The sequence below is a fragment of the Neofelis nebulosa genome, chromosome 9 (genome assembly GCF_028018385.1).
Source record: "Neofelis nebulosa isolate mNeoNeb1 chromosome 9, mNeoNeb1.pri, whole genome shotgun sequence".
NCBI classification, from domain to species: domain Eukaryota; kingdom Metazoa; phylum Chordata; class Mammalia; order Carnivora; family Felidae; genus Neofelis; species Neofelis nebulosa.
The window spans coordinates 127,223,196-127,243,678 of record NC_080790.1 but is presented as its reverse complement, the minus strand read 5'-3'; the positions used below and the strand labels follow the sequence as shown (position 1 = coordinate 127,243,678).

Genomic DNA, 20,483 nt, shown 5'->3' with positions numbered 1-20,483 from the left:
AGCAGGAGAAAGTGAAAAGTAACCAGTTTAGGAGGAGAGGGGATCAACCCAGGTCTAGATGGGCAGATACCTTCCCTCCCCGGCAGGTCTGGGCCTCCGCTGGCCGTTTGTCAATAGCAGGGCTGAGGTTTCTGCCGGTGGAACAAGATAGGATTTCTGGATTGAGTCCAGAAACCAATGGGTGGCCGACTCCTCCCCCAGTGCCCAGTGGAGCTGCCCTGTAGAGGAGAGAAAGAGGGGAGGGAGCGAAAGCCCAGGCCAAAGGCGCGGGAGCAGGGTGCTTAAAGCATCCTTCCTCCCCCCCACCCCCCACCGCACCTTGCATCTCCCAGACCCCAAGTGTCGGGGGTGCGGTGCCAGGAGCCGGTGGGAAAGAACGGGTGCTGAGCTCGGTCAACCAGCATCAGCCCAGCGGTATCCGTGGAGAGAGCCGACGCGGGGTGGTGGCGGAAAGCCGAGCCAAGAGAAAGTCCAGCGAGGCGGAGACCCAACACCACACACCGCGCCTCGTTGACGGGACACCCCAGATCGGAGTCCTGAGACCCGCGAACCTAGAGAGCGGAGGGAAGACCCGAGAGGGCTGCCGCACTCGGTCCTGTGGGAGGCGGCGTCTGGGCGCCCAGTGCCCTCCTGGAGCGCCACGCTAGTCTGCGAAGCGCCCCTGCAGCAAACCTCACCCCGGGAAAGATCGCGCCAGTTCAGGCTTAAAAGTCGTCTTGGAAACTGAGCGGCACGCGCCTAGCTCCACGTTCCTGCTCCTCATTCCTCGGAGTCCTCAGCTTCCTGAGCGGCGACAGTTGGGCCGGAGACAGCTGCCGGACCCCCAACTTGCCGCTAGGAGAGCGCCTCCAGATCGCCGGAGGGCACCGTTGCAGCCGGGGTGTTCCCCCCAACTCGCCACTGCCTTCGGGGTGCAGGGCGGACCCGCGCGCATGGAGGACCACACCGAGCACCCTGAGCGCGCGAACGCGTCGAGCCTGGGCGCCTTGCCCCAGCCTCCGCCGGCTGTACAAGCGGTGATCTTGACCCTGGTGCCTCTCGTATGCGCCATGGGTGTGGCCGGCAACGCCATGGTGGTCCTGGTGGTACTCTGGGGCCGTCACATGGTCACGCCCACCAACTGTTACTTGGTGAGCCTGGCCGCGGCGGACCTGCTGGTGCTCCTGGCGGCCTGAGTGCCCACCGTCGCCGAGGCGGCGTCCGCCCGCGTTTGGGTCTTCGGCCACGCAGGCTGCCTGGGCATCACCTACCTGCAGGACGTGGGCATCAACACGTCCACGGGCTCCATCGCCGCGTTCACGGTGGAGCGCTACCTCGCCATCTGCCACCCGCTGCGCGCCCAAACTCTGCGCACCGTGGCGCGGGCCAAGCGCATCGCGGCTTTGGTGTGGCTGGGCACCAGCGCCTACTGCGTGCTCTGGCTCTTCCTGGTGGACACACGCGAGACCGCGTACGCCGACGGCGTGCAGGTGCAGTGCGGCTACCGCGTGTCGCGCTCTCTCTACCTGCCCGTGTGCTTCCTGGACTTCGCGCTCTTCTATGCGCTGCCCCTGGGCCTGGCCACCGTGTTCTACGTGCTCATAGCGCACGTCCTCTCCGCGCGGCCCCTGCCTCCTGCGCACCCGGGGCACTGGGGCTCTGCGCACCAGGGCAGCCCCGCGGGCCACCAGCGCTTCTCCTGCAGGGGCAAGAAAGGCGCCCTCAACTCCCGGAAGCAGGTGGGGACCTCCGTCTTCCTGGAATCCCTTGGACTGAGCCAGCAGATGGAATGGATGGGAGCTTGGGCCCTTTTGGAGTCAAACTCCTCAAGTATAAACCCCTGCCGTGCCACTTACTAGGCTTGCTTTTGAAGCTCTCACTTCTTCCTTTCTGAGCCTCACTTTCCTCTTCTGTCATATGGGGTGATGACAGCGCCGACCCCATTGGGGTGTCCCGAGAAATGGGATGAACCATGTGAAGCCTGGAGCCCATTTGAAGCCACATCACAAAGCAAATGTTCAATCAGTGCTGGCTATTATTCAACGTGCACAACCAGTGGCTGGCCCCCACGGTGGTATTCTCCTGATGATGGGGAGACGGAGACTCAGACAGGGGAAGTGACTTTCCCGAGTCCACGCCACAGCTAACACCAGAGCTGCCTGGATGGCCTCGGGGAGCCAGACAGACCAGATGGGGATGGATTGGGGTGAGGTCAGCAGAGACCCAGCACTTATGGAGCACCTGCTGTGTGCCTGGTTCTGTGATCATTCCTGACATTACCCCTTGTTTGGGAGGCTTAACACCCATTGCTATAGATAAGGAAACAGGCTCAGAGGGGACAAGGGAGTGAGGTGACACCTGGAGGCACCTGAGGTGAGAACCCAAGTGATCAGGCTCCTTATGTCCTCCACCCATACTCCAGCAGTGTGGCCTCCCAAGGGTATTCAAGGACTGCAGGTGGGAGGAGGGCTCCCAAGCCCAACTCGTCTTAATCCTCAGCCTTCCGCCCACACCCTCGGCTTGAGGAGGAGGGGGGAGGCTACCTCACCCTGCTGAGTCACTCCTGAGCCCTGGAGGACCATCCATGTCCTCTCCCTGCCTCCCCCCCACCACCCCTCGGGATGGGTGCACTGTGGGGGGCTCTTACAGCCACCTCAAACACGGTGGTCTTTAGAGGAAAGGCGGGCAGGACACAGGCTAAACTGGTGTGGACCTTTAGCTCTGGCTGTAGACCCATCATGACCTGAGGCTCCAGACAGACGCCTCTCCTTCCCTCCCCCCCACTCATCTACTTCTCCATTTACTACTTTCCTGCTCAGCCTGAAAGGGCTGGGCTCAAGCTCCCCGATGGCCTACGCTTTAGATGAAACTTTTGCTGGTACAAATAGCCCCCAGCTTTGTTAACATCTTGCCGCGTGGCCTTGGGTAAGTCACCGAACTTCTCTAAGCCTTGATTTTCAACCCTGTAAAATTATTAGAATTATAGTAGTGAATGTTCCACATCTGGCACCTAGTAAGTGTTCAATATAGGGTACCTGTTATTACCCTGTTGTTGGCACATGAATGTCTTTTTTGACAGTGGGCTTTAAGGACTGAGCATCCTTGGATGCCCAAGAGAGCCCTTGCAGAATGCCACCTACGACAGCAAGAGGGAAGGTGCCTCCCATGAAAGCAGAATGTCTGGGAGAACAGGGTGGGGAATACTATTGCTGATAATAATAACTATATTATATTACTATATACATCCCCAATTATTGGGGACTTGCTATGTGCCAGGCACTTCACACAACTTAGCCTATTGAGTTTTTGGTAACAACTCCAAGGTGTACAGACTGTTTGACAGACGAGGAAACTGAGCCACAGAGGGGCAGTCCCTGGGTACAGAAATGGTAAGTGCTAGAACCAAGATTTGAACCCGGGCAGCCTGGCTCCAAAGCCCACACACACGGGCATCCAGCGTGTATCATCACCTAAATGAACCTGAAATGGAGTAGAATTAAATCTGAATCTGGTAAAACCAGGAGCCGAGACTGTCTAGGGAATTCCTGAGATTTTGGGTTCCTGGGGACTATCACAGCCCTGAAGTCTACTGATTTAGTCAGGGCCAGGTCTCGTTGGAGAGGTCGCTTATGGGGACTACATTCCTGGGCTCTGAGAAGCAAGCTTAAGCCCAGCTGTGCCTGGCTCTGAACCCCATGCACTTGTACCGGAAGGAACAGAGGCTATGTCCACGGCAGCAGTCAGCCACAGGGCATTTATCGCCTTCCCGGCACTATTCTGTGTTCCTTACCTGGGTTCACTCCTCTAATCCTCACCTGTGATGACAGCAGTGGATTCATGAATCTGCTGCCAGTGAAGATGCTGGCCCATCCAAGGGCTTTGGGGGTGGATTGGGGTGGTGGCTCCCCAGCGAAAAGGACTCGAGCGGGGCCTGCAGGGGTGCACAGCAGTTTCCCAGCTGGGAATGGAATTGAAGTGGTGGGGAGGCGGGGGGCGAGGCACGAGGGCACAGTTTGGCAAAGGCCCGGTTGTTCTTTGCGCTTTCTCCTCTTGCAACCCTGCGGAGAGGCCTGGAACTTGGGATTCTCCCTTGGCACCCACGTGTCCCTTTTTTTCCTGTCCTACCTGGCAGGTCACCAAGATGCTGGCTGTGGTGGTGGTGGTTTTTGCTCTGCTGTGGCTGCCCTACCGCACCCTGGTGGTGGTGAATTCCTTCCTGAGCCCGCCCTACCTCAACCTTGGCTTCCTTCTCTCCTCTGCCGGCTTTGCATCTACCTGAACAGCGCGGTCAACCCCGTCATCTACGCTCTTATGTCCCAGCGCTTCCGGGAGGCCTTCCGGGGACTATTTCAGTGCCAGCTGGCCCGGCCCAAGCTCCCGCCCCAGGAGGCCACCCCTGTGTACTACAGTGTCATCAAAGACTGTCCCCCGATCAGACTGGGCTCTTAGAGGGAACCAGGGAACATGATGTGCAGACAGGATCCTGGCCCCTGAGGGCAAGGCCCACTACTTTATTTCTACCGAGGAGGGAGCGGTGGAGGAGGGAGTGGCGTCCAGGGCTGTTTAGCAGAGGTGCGCAGGTTGTGCACTTTACAACCCTAGGGGTCACCGTTCACATCACAGCCTAGATTTGTATATTTAGTAAAACAATTTCCCAGTTTAATAAATAGACAAATCTAAGTGGGAGGCACCTTTTTATAATTTACACAAAGGCACTCGAGGGCCTAGAGGCAGCCTGGGTGGGTCAACATTTGCAGAGACTGAGTAGGGTAGGAGCTATTACCGGGGATCTCTTGGGAATCTGTGGGCCCTCTTCCTGAAAATTCAGAGAGCCTTCCCCCACCCAAGGATAAACCCCAGACGCTGCCTCCCTCTGAAAGGTGACGTGTGACTTTGTCGGGGACCTGCTCCACACAGGGCAGCCTGCTGGGCATTACAGATACTACGGGGAGGATGCCAGGAAGGCCCCTGCTCTCGGGAGCTCCCAGTCTAACAGGGAGGGAGGAAGGACATGTCCATCCTGGCACTGGAGTCCTGGCTGATGTGCCCAAGGAGGCAGCCAAGTGGGTGCTGGAGACATCTGTCTTGTTTCAACTGGGCCTGAGCCCTCTGGTCTGTGGCCTGGGTCCAGGCTTCTAGGACCACCCAGCCTGGTAGTGCAGGGAAGGAGGACAGGGAAGGACTTCTAGAACCAGCCTTACCACAGGCAGGGGCTCCAGGACTTCATTTAAGGGAATATGGGACGTTCCCTCCCCTGCCCCCACCAAATCTACTTGTATTTTTTTCTCTATAGGTGCCACCAAGCCACCGTGGGTACTTATTTGAAGTTGTTGAGGATTGTGTTCCCCAGATACACGCATGAGGAGTTAACTGAGTCCCTGAAACTTCGGTGTGGATGGGAAGTTCTTGAAAGGTTTTCCTCTAGAAAGGGTTTAGGGTGCCAAAGGTTGCAGCACAAAGAAGATAGCATCGACAGGTAGGAAGATAGGGCAGATATGATAATTAGGGCAGGGAGGACAGGGGGTTTCTAGGACCTTGGCAAAGCATTGTTAGGGTAAGGTGGTCCCTTTGGGGTCCTCACTCATCAGGCTCAGGAAAAACTCAAAGACATCTCATAGAACAGGTTAGGCCAAGATTTACCGTGTAGGGAGTAAAGTTCAAGTCGAGGGTCAGGGAGAGAAGAAAATGCACAGGTCCCCCCCATCCTACCGCTACCCCACAGGAATGAGTGAGGGCACAATGATTTACTGGATTCTCAGTGTAAGTGATTGTGTTCTGGGGGAAGGACCCCGCACCTATCACTGTCCCTTCTTGTGGGCGAGCATGTGAAAGCAGCCTCATCAATGAAGGGAAGCGACAAACTGGGCACCAGGCAGAAGGGATTGAGGTTGCCTGTGGTTTACCGTTGTCTGGGGACCGCACCTGTTTTGGGGGACACTGGGGAAGGTACAGTCTCTCCTGCGGAGGAAAGGACCCCTGGTCTCAGGGGAGCTAAGAAGGAGGCACTCCTCCTCATTGACCCAGCTGGCTCGGTGCCCAGGCAACCCCGCGAGAACTTTTGGGAGCCACTTTCGGACGACTCTGTACCTGGCAGGATTTTTCTTTGAACATCCCCTACACGACCGCATGGGTGCACACGGCGGCCACAGAAGCGGTATTAGGCATTTTATTAGCATCCATTCGCTTTGGTTCTTTGACTTCTGAACATCCTTTCTGTACATGGGAAGTCACCCACATGTAAATCTTGCTTAGGAAGCAGGGCACTCGCTCCCGCTATGAAAACCTCAAAAGCCACACACTTGCTTTCTTCACCCCTGGCACGTGGCCGTGAGCCATGTGACTTGGGTTCAGCTAATCAGACGCCCGGGATTGGAATCTTCAGCAACTGACACAAATGCACGGGGAGAGCATTTTATTTACAACGTGGCAACAGTAACAGTGGTGTCCATTATTCAGTGGCGGTGGAGGCAGCCTCAGCAGCGTGACAGCCAAGGCCTGGGGCAGTGGTGGCAGTGGCATCCCCACCAGAGGTAGTTGATTCCTGCCACTCAGCCTACCCTATTTCTCACCGTATTCTGACTTGGTTCTATGAGCCTCCTGACACCCTCATTAAAAAGTCCCCCTCTTTGCTGATCTGAGTCAATGTCTGTTGCTTGCAACCAGATTTCCTGACTGATCCTGAGGCATTAACCTCTAACTCTTCTCTGGGCTCTGACAAGCTAAGCCAAGGGGATTCCCTAATTCCGAGATTCTTCTCCAACCGTGTCCTAGCATTTCTACCTGGGTGGCATACCCACTAGAGCCAATCTGAATCACCCTCTTCTACCCGGATCGCTTCCACCCCACTCCTGAGCCAAAACCCTGGAGTCAACCCACTTCTGCCCCCTTCCTCCCTGCATATCCAAACGGTTACTGATGGTTGTCAGTTTCCGATCATCTCAACTCCCATCTCTTCCTGGACCCCAGCCTCCTCGCCGACCTGCCTTCAGCCTCTCCTGCTCATCTCCATTTCTCCATGGACTGTGCACATCCGAGGGCACCCGCGGGGTGGTCACTACGTACGTGAGCTTCGGGGTCAAACTAAAGCTGGAGGGAGTATTCACCCCACCACTCCCTGAAGTGTGACCTTAGCCAAGTTACTGAGGAGAATGACACCTTGTCCACGTTCGCCCAGGACGGCCCCAGTTTTAGTTTTGAAGGCCCCTGGGAAAATCCTATGTATATTTATACATTATTAATGATATCTATTTCTACTTAATGTAGGCTTGGCGATCACACCTGTGAAATAAGGCCCCCAGTAGTATTTAATCTGCAGTATTGTGCTGGTGATTGCTATGGGACATAGAAAGTGCTTGCCCTTAGTGAGCCTAAAATAAATGCTATCTACTTAAAACTACCTTCCACATGGCCTTCCATCCTTTTCCCTCCCAAAGCTCCTCGCAATTCGGAATTATACAGCTATTTGAAATGCTATAGCTAGCTGTGGCTAATAAATATTGTGGTCTCCCTCACCCGTTTCTGAATAGACAGATTCCATGAAGGCAGGGGCCATGTCTGTTTTCTTCACTGTTGCTTCTGAGCCTAGAACAGTGCCTGGCACGTAGCAGGTATCCAGAAATATTTGTTGGATGAAGAAATGATGGATAATGAATAAAGACTAGCTGAATCTTAATACTCAAGATGCTTTGCTGTGATTTGGCTTCCGGTTTGAGGAAGGTTTGAGGTGTAGATTGCGACTTCTTGAGATTCTTTGTTGGCAACAGAGAGTATCTCTGAATAACTGCATTAAAAAGGAATTTGTTGGAGTTGGAAAGAACCAGAACTAGGTTAACTCTAGAGACCTACATAATAGGAATTAATGGGCAGTTGCTTCAAGGCATCCATATCAGAATGACTCAGTTCCGCCTAGGCCAGGAGTAGGATGGGCAACTTACTAGACCACAATTCAGTGACTGCCATTGACAGTTGTATAGGTCTGGCACTGCTCAATTCCAGAAGATACCACTCAGCAATGTAAATGGATGAATCCAGGGCGCCTGGGTGGCTCAGTCAGTTAAGTGTCCGACTTCAGTTCCGGTCATGATCTCACGGCTCGTGAGTTTGAGCCCTGTGTCAGGCTCTGTGCTGACAGCTCAGAGCCTGGAGTCTGCTTTGGATTCTGTGTGTGTGTCTCTCTCTGGCCCTCCCCTCCCCCTCTCAATAATAATAAACATTAAACATTTTTTTAATAAATAAATGGATGAATCCTCTGGAGTTGTGCAGTGTGCCTATGCAAGCATATATATATATATATATATATATATACATACATATATATATATATATATGTCAGACCTTAACAGAAGTGTGGTAGTTCCCCCGAGCAAAATTGAACTGATGTTATCAGAAAAAGGCAGCATGGATGTGAGGAGGAACCAAAAACACCAACAGATATCAGCCACAGATGAGTTGACTAGGTTAACATCAGTAAGGAGCCTGTCATCCTGGTAGTCAATGACAGCTGGTCCTTGCGAATACTGTCACCTGGTGGCCTTCGAGGAAACAGCATTATCCAATATCTGCTTTGCAGGCCTCCCTTTTGATGTCTTTTCTTCCTCTTTCCCAGCCTCCCTCCCTCCCTCCCACTTTCTGGCTTTCTCTCCTCTCCCTTTCTCTACCTTCCCAATCTCTCAGCTTCCCTCCTGATCCCTTGGCTCCACTCCCCTACCTGTCTCTTCCTCCCCCTAGACTCACTGTCCTAACTCAGACGTTCTAGAGACCAGTCCCTGAGTGTTGTGCTGGCCAGACTGAGCCCCAGAGTTGGGGACCCAGCAAGCTATAGAACTCAGACCATATCCCCTCTCATCACTTTCCCTATTTTCCTCTTCCTTCTTGCAGTATCTTCTCTCTTTTGGAAACCATGCACTCAGCAAACGTTTGATAGCTGGAGCACCACCTATATGCCAGCATCGGCCCGAATTCCACTAACTCTGCTGGAGATTCAGTGCGTGGCTTTCTACCCTTCCAAGACCTACTTACGTTGTATTGCCCAAATACCTCTGAGGAGAGATGCCCATACGCATATCAAAACAAATATGAGGCCATATTTCATTTCATTCTACTACAGCTATCAGGAAAATTGCTGGATGGTCATTCTATCCCCCAAAAGGATGTTGAAGTTTACCCCCAGTATCTGTCAGTATGACCTTATTTGGAAATAGGGTCTTTGCAGATCATCAAGTGAAGATGAGGTCATTTGGGTGAACCTTAACCTAATATGACTGTATCCTTACAGAAAAGGGGGCGGGAGAATTTGGAGACAGACGCGTGCAGGGGGGAGATCATATGAAAACACGGAAGAATACCACCTACAAGACAAGGGACGCCTGAGGCTACACAAAGCGAGGAGACGGGCAAGGAACAGATCTCCCTCACAGCGCTCAGCACAAACCACCCCTGCCCACACCTCGATTTCACACTTCCCGCCTCCAGAACCATGAGATGATGAATTTCTGTTGTTTAAGCCACCCTGTGGTGACACCTTTTTACACACTCTTTAGCACACTAATACAGATGGTGAGATGGCAGAAAGAATGGCTTGAGGACAGACAGAAGGTACTGAGACGTTAAGGACGTTTTTGGAAAGAAAGCCCCTTAACATCAAAAATAAAATTTCCCGGGGCGCCCGGGTGGCTCAGTCAGTTGAGCATCTGACTTTGGCTCAGGTCATGATCTCGCAGCTCGTGAGTTCAAGCCCTGCTTCAGGCTCTGTGCTGACAGCTCAGATCCTGTGTCCCCCGCTCTCTCTACCCTTCCCCTGCTCTCTCGCTCTCTCAAAAATAAATACACATTAAATAAATAAGAATTTTAAAAATTCCCTATAAACCCGTACCTATAAGTGATGAACATTTAATATTTTCATTTCCAGTACTTATGTCCATGAGAGTTTGTGTGTGTGTTTATTCTATTTTCTGTCTTTACACAGAGATACACATTTGAAATTCAAATTAATAGGCCAAGGATGCCTTGATATTTCTCTTTCATTTTGTGTATCTTTCATACATAGAATGGAAATATCATCCATTTTACTTCTGCATAGAAAAATTATGTAGATGCACAAGGGAAAGTCCCTCTTCCTCCTAAATAATCTCATCTCCTGTGGATTACCGTTGTTAATTTGGGAGCATATCTTTCTTTTTTTTTTTTTTTTTTTTTTTTAACGTTTATTTATTTTTGAGACAGAGAGAGACAGAGCATGAACGGGGGAGGGGCAGAGAGAGAGGGAAACACAGAATCGGAAGCAGGCTCCAGGCTCTGAGCCATCAGCCCAGAGCCCGATGCGGGGCTCGAACTCACGGACCGTGAGATCGTGACCTGAGCTGAAGTCGGAGGCTTAACCGACTGAGCCACCCAGGCGCCCCGGGAGCATATCTTTCTAAATGTTATCTAAGTTAATACCTACTTAAATGTGCATATCTTTATCCAAAAGTGTATATGTAAAAGATAAAGTTATGCTTTTTATATTTGTTTGCCTACTGTTGTATTTAAGAGTATACCATACTTTTCATTATTATTATTATTATTATTATTATTATTATTACTACACTCCCATAGATTTTCTTTCAGCGTGAATTCCTGGATAGATGTTTGAATTCTACCACGCTTTCACACATTCAAAATATTTGTATGGATCCACCAAAGTAGGTGAAGGCTTCACTGTACGGCTACAGTCTTCTGATTGCTCCCCTATAAAGAAGTTATCACATTTAGAATGTTCGTAGGGTCATTCCCGTGTGTTTTTTTCTGATGCTCGGTGGGAAAAACAGTAGAAAGAATAAGATAAACGGCTTAAAGAAGAAGAAAAGTTTAGGAGGAAGATAAAGATTTTGGAATCATTCACGTTTGGGTGGACATTTCCGAGGCTGTAATCTTCGCTTCTCAGCTATAGTCTTCGACGAAGTTAATAAGCAACGTTTCTCCTTGTATTAATAGTTAATAAGCGATCAGCCAAGCCCGGTAATCAAAGTCGACCTTCCTGGAGAAATCCTTCAGCGGGGGAGGAGGGGGGGTGGAGGGTGGGGGGCGCGCGCGGGGCGGGGCCGCGGTGCCTTATGGGGACTGTAGTTCGGAAGCCGACAATCGCCCCTTAGGTAAGCCTGGGAAGGGCCGCCCGGAGGCTTCTTCTGCGCATGTACAGATCCTGGTGCTCTACCTGGGCGCTCCTTCCGGTTCTCCAGGTCCTTCCGGGGGCGGGTCGTGCCGGCTCCGAGCTGCTCGGGTTCCGCTGTTCGCTGTACTTGGTGCGAAGTGGAAGCGAAGCAGGTGCACCGGGGAGCTGTGGGAAGGGCTGGCGGGGGCCTCCGGACCCACGGGGGTCGCAGAGAAGGAGGGGCGGGGCTGACCTCGGTCCGACGAGGGGGGACGCGCCCTTCCTCCCCCCCCCTTCCCCCCCCCCCCCCCCCCCCCGCCTCCCTCGGCAGGGAGGCCCCGAAGCGGGTTTCCAGTGGTCCAGGAGACGGGCGGCGAGAGCCTGGCTGAGCCCCTGACCCGCAGGCCTCAGGGTGGGCGCTCCCTGCAGCCCTTCTTTGCCTGAAGAAGGTGCTCTGTGAGGGTGGAAGGTTTGTGCATCCAAGTGACTAAAGCCTGATTCCAGAAGTTTCTCTGATGCCCTTGGCTTTGCAGGCTGTCGGGCTAGAGGGCAGCAGGGAAGGGAACACATAATCATTATGAGAAATAAATAACCTAACTGTTATTGTTAGGTTAGTTGTTTTACACTAACGATCTGTTGGGATAAAGATGCGAGCTACGGTTGAAGGGAATGGCCAGGGTGCAGAATTGACTGGACCAGAGTTCAGTGAGGAGGGACTAGAGGGTGCGGGCGGAGATGTTGGCAGCATTGCATAAGATTTTAAGAGCCTGATGTTTGGGTTCAGGTCAGGTCCTGTCACAAAACAGCACCGCATCCCTGGGCGTGTTATTTAGACCAATCCTGTTTCCTCACCTGTAAAATGGGCACAGGTCCAGCCCACCAGGCACTTGACCCTTGGGACTCCCAAGTGTAAGTTCCAGCTGCTGGAAATGTGGCTCCAAGGCCCAGGCTGAAACAAAACCAGGCCAGTGAAGTAGGAAGCAGCAGGCCTCGGGAACAGAAATCACGACGGGAAGAACACATTCCTGAACTGAAACCTCTCCCTAGAGTTTCAGTGTGGAGGCAGAAGAATCCTGGAAAGGAACGTGCTCAAGTTACTGGCCAGAATTTTCCCCTCTGGTGTGAGCAAAGTCTGGGCGATAACACCGTAATTGCAGCTCAGCAAAACTTCAGTTCAACTTTCAAAAGAACGATGGGAGCTGCAATTGAAGGGAATGGGCAGGATGAGAATCTAATACGAAAAGACACTTTCCTGAAGGATTTGGGGGCTATGGGTTGAGGAAAAGGAAGGAATAGGGACCAGCTATAGCCAAGGAAATGGTTTCTCATCACTTCCCAAGCACATATGTGTCATTCCCTGTACCCTCCGCTCTCTGTTTATTCTGAGCTGCTCAGACCATATTTACCACCACCCTTGGGATTCATTGAATGGCCCCCTTATAGAATCGCAGTGGAGGTAAAGAGAAGGTTTCTAAAACTCTGTAACTTTGCCTTATTTTTTTTTAAGCTTATTTATTTATTTACTTTGAGAGATACAGAGAATGCAGGTGGGGCAGGGGCAGAGAAATGGGGAGAATCCCAAGCAGGCTCCACGCCATCAGCGCAAAGCCCACGTGGGGCTTGAACTCACGAAACCGTGAGATCCTGACCCGAGCCGAAATCAAGAGCCAGATGCTCAAATGACTGAGCCGCCCAGGCACCCCACTCTGCCTTATCTTATAATTAGAACTCAGAAAGTAAATATCCAGTTACACAGTTTGCTGGTAACAGCCAAGAACTGAATCCGTGTCTCGATTTCCAGGTCAGGGCTCTATCGTCTCCCACATTTAGGTTAAAGCAAGTTTCTCAGCAAAAGCTCCTCTTGTGAAACTTCATGTAAGAGAGGCCAGACAAAAAGGCAAACATCTGAAAACACTTGCTCTCCTTTCTGAGCTTCTGGATTCTCTGCCCTCAAGCGGCTAAAAAATATTAGGAAAATAGGTAAATGACATCATTTCAACATTTCCTGTGCCAATAAGTATTGTAATCCTAGTATTTTTAATGCTGGAAAAGTGTTCCAAACTTTGTATATCCTAAATTTTATTGTTCCAGTTATTGCACACAGGTTCTTTTTGATTTTTTCAAAGGCTTAAATTGATGGTAATTCCATAAAAAACAACGGTTTATATTCACTCGGTAAGAAAAGTTCTCTGTGATCATTTCAGAATTTTAAACAGGCAAGTGGAGGGGCGTTTGGGTGGCTCCGTCGGTTAAGCATCTGACTTCAGCTCAGGTCTTATCTCACGGTTTGTGAGTTTGAGCCCCGCGTCCATGTCTGTGCTGACAGCTCAGAGCCTGGAGCCTGCTTCGAATTCTGTGTCTCCCTCTCCCTCTCCCTCACCCACTCACACTCTGTCTTTCTCTCTCAAAAATAAACAGTAAAAAAAAAAATTTTTTTTAAGTAAATGGACAAGTGGATAATCAGTCGCCAGATTGGTCAAAGGACCACTCTCTTGATAAGTAATCCTAAGCCGCTGAGTTACCCAGACCTCTCACGATTCCATTCCTCGTTCTTCCTTACCCAGCTCTGGTATCACCACTCTTGGCCCTTTCTCAAGAGCATCCGAAAATTAACAAGTCCAAGGTAAGTTGTTTAGGGCTTTACTTCCCACATTTTACAGTGGATTTCGAGGAGGCTGATAGTAATTTGTACATGCAGATCAAATAGTAGAAACATGTAAAATAAAGCATCAGAGACAAGTATCAGATCACCACCGGAAAGGCTGGCATAAATACACAGAAATCATATGTTCCTATGGACTTACTCAAGTTGTACCAGAAAGGCCCAGATAATATGAGCTAGGTTTTACACTGGCTATTTGAATGGCTTTCTTGTCATTTTCTTAGATGGTCTCTGAATAACTGACACAGGCCAGTCTTGCCAAGGCAGTGGGTTTTCTGTGACTTTCGTTCTCCGTCGTTAGAGGGGACCGATTCATTGTCATCTGAATAGACACCATGCAGATGATTCCCTGTGATCTAGTTTTTATCCAGGGATAAAAACTAGAATAATGGATTGCATGTTCCCCGAATAGTGCCCTATAACTATTTCTTTCAGCTTTATCTTTGAAACCGGCTTAGAGGGAACAATGCAGTGTTCTGTTCTGTGGATAAAACGTCCTCACTTGACGGTCTCATTTCAACTCGCTTCATGTAGTCTTGTATCTGTTCCCACCACTCCCATGGATCTGGTCAAAGTTGGCAGTAGCCCAAATATTTTCACACCCAGTGGGTGTTTTCCAGTCCATGCTTAATTGAATCTGTTGCCTCTGACAGTCGATAATATAGATTATAATATAATCTAGCTTGGTAATTTCTAAATTATTTTAGACCCCTCCCTAAAAATCATCTAAGAGCCACTGATTTCATGCAAATATCCAACATTGCTTATATGTGTACAGCTGATTATTGTATGCTGTGCACTTACTCCCACTTTGCATTCTACGGAAGTTGAATTGTCTTCAGAGATAATGTGATCTTTATTATTTTTTAATATTTAAAAAATTTTATTTTGGGAGAGAAAGAGAATGCGTGGGGGAGGGGCAGACAGAGAGGGAGAGAGAATCCCCAGCAGGCTCTGCACGGTCAGTGCAGAGCCTGACTCGTGACTCGATCCCACGAACCAGGAGATGACCTGAGCCAAGATCAAGACTTGGACACTCGACCAACTGAGCCGCCCAGGTGCCCCGATAACTCAATCTTTAATACAGGGAAAACGTTCATCCAACAGCAGTTATATTGTGTTGACTCTCATAAGGACCTCATCGATTCGATTTTGACCTCATCTTGATTTTATCTGCAAAGGTCCTATTTCTAAATAAGGTCACATTTGCAGGTAGCAGGGTGTGAGATCATAGAAAATACATATATCGATTTCTGCTCCTGGTTCGTGGCACAGAGCTCCTAAACCCCTTAGAGTTTCATCGCTGACTGTGGTGTCTTTTCTTGTAACGGGGTGACTCTTGGTGGGCTCCTGGATGGGAGACAGTCACCAGAAGGACCAAGCCACGATTAGAAGCTTGAAATTTTCAGCCCACCCCCATTCTCCAGAGAGGGGAGAGGGGCTAAACGTGGAGTTCATGATCCATCGTGCCTACATGATGAAGCCTCTGTAACAAAAATGCCAATAGCACGGGCTTCGGAGACCTTCCACGATGGCAATGCTGGGAGAGTGGCGGCCCCAGGACGGACATGGAAGCCCTGTGCCCCTTGGCATAGCAGGTCCCACACATCTCTTCCGGTAAGATGTTCGTCCTTACCCTTTATGTCTTTTTATAATAAACTGGTGAACAGCAAGGACACTTGCCCTGGGTTTTGTGAGCTGCTCTAACAAATTCATCAAACTCGAGAAGGGGATCATAGACCCTCTGATTTGTAGCTGAAGGGTCAACACAGATGACGACCTGGTCTCATGATTGGCGTGGGGGGGGGGGTGGGCAGTCTTGTGGGACCGAACCCTTAACCTGTGGGATGTGACACTGTCTCCAAGTACATAGGATCGGAATTGAGTTACACTGCAGGATACCTGGCCCAGGTCACAGAATTGCTTGGTGTGGGAACCGCCCCCCCCCCCCCCCCCCACAGCTAGTGTGGTCGTTGCGTGAGAGTAGAGGAGAAACACAGGAGGACAGAGTGTCTCTGCACATGGAGGTTAAGACTTCAGCTCAACCCACAAACATCCTGTTAGATTATATCTTCAGATGTGTGACAACGAAAACAAAGTAAGAATTTCGTGATTAAAAGCAAAAAAAAAATTTAGTTGTATACCCTAGGTTAGTATTCAGATGACATTTCAAGTTTAAATAGAAGCCTTTAGGGACACCTGGATGGCTCAGTTGGCTAAGCGTCTGACTTCAGCTCAGGTCATGATCTCACAGTTCGTGAGTTCGAGCCCTGCCTCAGGCTCTGCGCTGCCAGTGTGGAACCTGCTTGGGAATCTTGCTCTCCCCTCTCTGCCCCCCCCCCCCCAACTTGCACTTTCTCTCGCTCCCAAAATAGATAAACTTCAAAAACATAAATAAGCATTTATAACTTTGCTCTCCATTACTTATCACACCAACAACTCCAGTGAAACAATGTAAACATCTTAGGTGATTTTAATATTAAAATTCGATTGGAAATAAGCAGAAAACAAAAATTTGTGCTGACATTTTATAATGTCTTGAATAGCCTAACTTTTGCATGGGGACTTTTTTCTTTTTCTTGTAATTGAGGAATTATGGCTTCTAATTAGTGATAGCCCCCAGGAGACATGGCAGATCTCAAAAAGTACATGAGAATTTTTGTTGAGATCGAAATTTCTGTTGAGCTTAGTGATGGCAAATTTGGAGGACAAGACTTTTCAGAAGATGTTCTGTTCTATTAAAGCTTCTTTCTTTTTTTTTTTTTTTAATTTTTTTTTTTTAACGTTTATTTATTTTTGGGACAGAGAGAGACAGAGCATGAACAGGGGAGGGGCAGAGAGAGAGGGAGACACAGAATCGGAAGCAGGCTCCAGGCTCTGAGCCATCAGCCCAGAGCCCGACGCGGGGCTCGAACTCACAAACTGCGAGATCGTGACCTGAGCTGAAGTCGGACGCTTAACCGACTGAGCCACCCAGGCGCCCCTCTTTCTTGTCTTATAGACTTTAGAATTAGCAGTTTGATCCTGATAGGAGCCATGTTGGAAAGGTTAATGGATTTGAAGCACGAGAAATAGTTCGTTTAATTTTAACTCTAACCTAGAATTTTGAGAACCAAGTTTAGGAGTAAGGAGTCCACTGCACAAATTTTTTTCTCTTTATCCCAATAACCATTTCTATTTCTATAGTTGTATTGATAAGTGTGGATGATTTTTTTTTTTTTAAGAGAGGGAGAAAACAAGTGAGCAGGGGAGGGGCAGAGGGAGGAGACCGAGAAACGCAATAATCTACTGGTGAACAGCAAGGACACTTTTCCTGGGTTTTGTGAGCTGCTCTAATAAACTCATCAAACTCTGGAAGGGGGTCATGGGACCACACTGAGCGTGGAGCCTGACACGGGGCTCAATGGCACAACCACAAGATCACGCCCTGACCCAAAAGTCAAGAGTTGGACGCTTAACGGACTGAACCACCCAGGTACCCTGATTCTGTACTCATTTCAAAAACTTATTTTAGTTGTAAGAGCAAAAAACAAAACATTTTATTTCAGTTGTATCTTCAGCTTATATATAACTTAATCTATGAAACTATAAGGGGTCTTATTTATAAAGGTAAGCCATATATATATATCACACATACATATACACACGTGTGTGTGCATATATATATATATATATATACACACACACACATGTATATACACACACATATATATATGCACACACACACAATTTTCTTAGAGATAAACACATAAGGAATAAGACGAGGAGGGGCCACGTCTGGGGATTACACAATTTAGCTCTGTGCCAGCCACTGTAACATCTAGGAAAGCAGAAAGACATGGGAATAACAAAGAAGAAACAGGATGCGGTCTTCTGGTCACTTTCTGTGGATCGAGGCCAGTCGTTAAACAGACTTGTTAGGCCACACCTGTCCCAGCTGGCTGAACAGCGAGAAGTTGCTACCAGTAATGATGGGGACCGATTCAGGGAAGTATAATTAGATCTCTGACCCAAGGCCCGAATGGATTCAGCATCATACATCCGTGTTAGCACATAACTAGAAGACTTAGTATTTATTCATTAAAGCATACAGGAAATCAACTTACTTCAAATTACAGGGCAAGTAATAGATACTCTGCGTCTTGAATCTAACTAGAACTGTTGCCATTCGTCCATCTCTTTTGATTCTCTAGATACATCGAAGCAGTGTGTAACTACTCGGGGAGGCTGGATGTTCCAGAGTTATATCTGCTTTGACTAGAGGGAGAAGCCATTACACCCCCAACCAACAACCTTTAGATTTCTTATGTCCACTCTTAGCCTTTTAGCCTTCAAATCATGATCAGCTTGGGTGCCCGGGTGGCTCAGTCTGTTAAGCATCCGACTTCAGCTCAGATCATGATCTCACAGTCTGTGAGTTCAAGCCCCCTTTTGGGCTCTGTGCTGACAACTCAGAGCCTGGGGCCTGCTTTGAATTCTGGGTCTCCCTCTCTCTCTGCCCCTCCCCTGCTCATGATCTCTCAGTCTCCCAAAAATGAATCAACACTAAAAAAACAAATTTAAATCACGATCAGCTTTTCCTTTTTCATGGTCCATTGGCAAAGTGTCTTCTTTTTTGATAGTTCTAATTCCAGAGAGAAGGCTTTCCCCTCCCCTGCCCCCTTAGTTATGCTTAGATTCAGGTTGGATCATCTCCCTACAGAAGTTTACATCTTTAGAGAGCTGGCTCCATTAAAAATAGGCTTTTTATTCATCCAGCGAAAATAGATTATGAACAAGCAACAAAACCAGCGTTCTTTTCGCTCCACCCTTCCAGCCACCTCCTAGCCTACTTTTCATGATAGGAGCAGCCTTCTACAATTTCCTGTCTCTGGTGAACATGTGCAGCCATTTTTGCTTAAAAAAAAAAAAAAAAAATCCAGTCAATGCAATATATGGAGTACATTTCTAATCCCATCTCCGTCTCTTCAACATACACATATTTCTATTTCTCTGATGTTTTACACAAAAGGCTTTGAGCAAAAACCTTTTTCCACATTGACCTCTTTTGCTAGAATTGGGAATTGAACCCAAACGTAAGTGCTTTCGAAAGGCCTCTCTGCCTCTTACAGCTGTTCAGGGTTTCTTTTTATCATGAGTTTTCTGATGTCGAGTAAGTTTGGAGTTTAAGCTAAAAGCTTTTCCACATTGGTTACATACAAAAGGTTTCTCTCCAGTATGGATTTTCATGTGTTTGTTAAGATTTGAGTTATTGTTAAAGACCTTTTGACATTCACTACATTTATAGAGTTTTTCTTTGGTATGAATGTTTTTATGCCGGTTAAAATCTGAGCAGAAGCGAAAGGTCTTTTGGCATTCAGGACACGTAAAGGGCCGCTCTTCAGAATGAGTTTTCTGATGTTTAATGACGCTTGACTGATACTTAAAGGCTTTGTCACAAACATTACACTTGTATGGCCTCTCTCCAGTATGACTTCTTTGATGTTGAGTTAGGTCTGAGAAACGGACAAAGGTCTTTTTACAACTGCTACAGATGTACTGTTTCTCTCCAGTGTGAACGTGTTGATGACGCTGCAGATCGATGAGCTGCGTAAAGGCCTTTTCACAGTTGTCACATGAAAAGGACTTCTCTCCACTATGAATTTTCTGATGTTTTTTAAGATTGGAGCTGCTCTTGTAGGACTTGTCGCAGTCATTACATTTGTAGGGTCTCTCTCCGGTATGAACTCTCTGATGGAGGACAAACTGTGAGTATGGGCTGAAGTCCTTTTTGCAATAATTACACGTGTAGCATTGCTTTCTCACGTGAATTTTTTGGTGCTGCATTTTCCCTGCGAAACTGTCAAAGGCCCTTCCACAAGACTTGCAGGCAAAGAGTTTCTTTTGAGAATGAGGTTTTTGGTGGAGGATCAGGTTTGGTCTCTTGCCGACGTGAAGCCTGTGGTGAACGTTAAAGGAGGAGAGAAACCTGAAGGCCTTTTGACACACACCACACTTGTAGGGCTTCAGACTGCTGTGCGCATCCTGGTGCTGAATAAACTTGGAAGTCCTGTTAAAGGTTTTTCCACACTGGTTACACTCCAAGTGCTTATCCAGAATAGAGAGTCTTTGAAGCGTTGTAAAGGATGAGGGATGTCTGAAGGCCTTTGCGTTTTGGCCCGGTTTGTGGGCTTTCTGTACCGTGTGAATTCTCTGATGTCCAGTAAGATGGGAGAGGTGGCTGAACGCCATGCCGCAGCCCTCACAGTCATAAGGCTGGACAAAGGTACAGAACTTTTGATATTTTGCATGGTGACAGCTCGGTCTGATGCTAGTCACAGATTCACTAAGGGCATGATAACTGGCCAGTGCTGGCTGACATGCTGTCAGGAGAACAATAGGAGGGAAGCCGAATTAAATTCAGGCACTGCCGGGGCGCCTGGGTGGCTCAGTCGGTTAAGCGGCCGACTTCGGCTCAGGTCATGATCTCGCGGTCCGTGAGTTCGAGCCCCGCGTCAGGCTCTGTGCTGGCAGCTCGGAGCCTGGAGCCTGTTTCAGATTCTGTGTCTCCCTCTCTCTGACCCTCCCCCGTTCGTGCTCTGTCTCTCTCTGTCTCAAAAATAAATAAACATTAAAAAAAAAAAAAATAGGGTCATGGGTTTGAGCCCCACGTGGGGTTTAGAGATTACTTAAATTAAAGGCAAAAAAAAAAAAAAAAAAAATTCAGGCACTGCC

At 48.9% G+C, this 20,483-nt stretch overlaps 1 protein-coding gene and 1 long non-coding RNA gene across 2 annotated transcripts in view; both read left to right on the top strand.

The window, feature by feature from the left end:
• Window positions 1-802: 802 nt before the first annotated feature.
• LOC131485878 (thyrotropin-releasing hormone receptor-like) lies at window positions 803-7,375 on the top strand. The gene is given in 3 exon segments (XM_058685847.1): window positions 803-1,718; window positions 4,112-4,228; window positions 4,231-7,375. Coding segments are annotated over 3 exon segments (1,101 nt in total). The 5' UTR covers window positions 803-932; the 3' UTR covers window positions 4,429-7,375.
• A 3,789-nt stretch (window positions 7,376-11,164) lies between these two features.
• LOC131485880 (uncharacterized) overlaps window positions 11,165-20,483 on the top strand; it is a 46,871-nt gene continuing 37,552 nt past the window's right edge. Inside the window, exons 1-2 of the long non-coding RNA XR_009249052.1 lie at window positions 11,165-11,280; window positions 13,672-13,730. This is a non-coding gene — a long non-coding RNA (uncharacterized LOC131485880). The remainder of the gene's footprint in view (window positions 11,281-13,671; window positions 13,731-20,483) is intronic.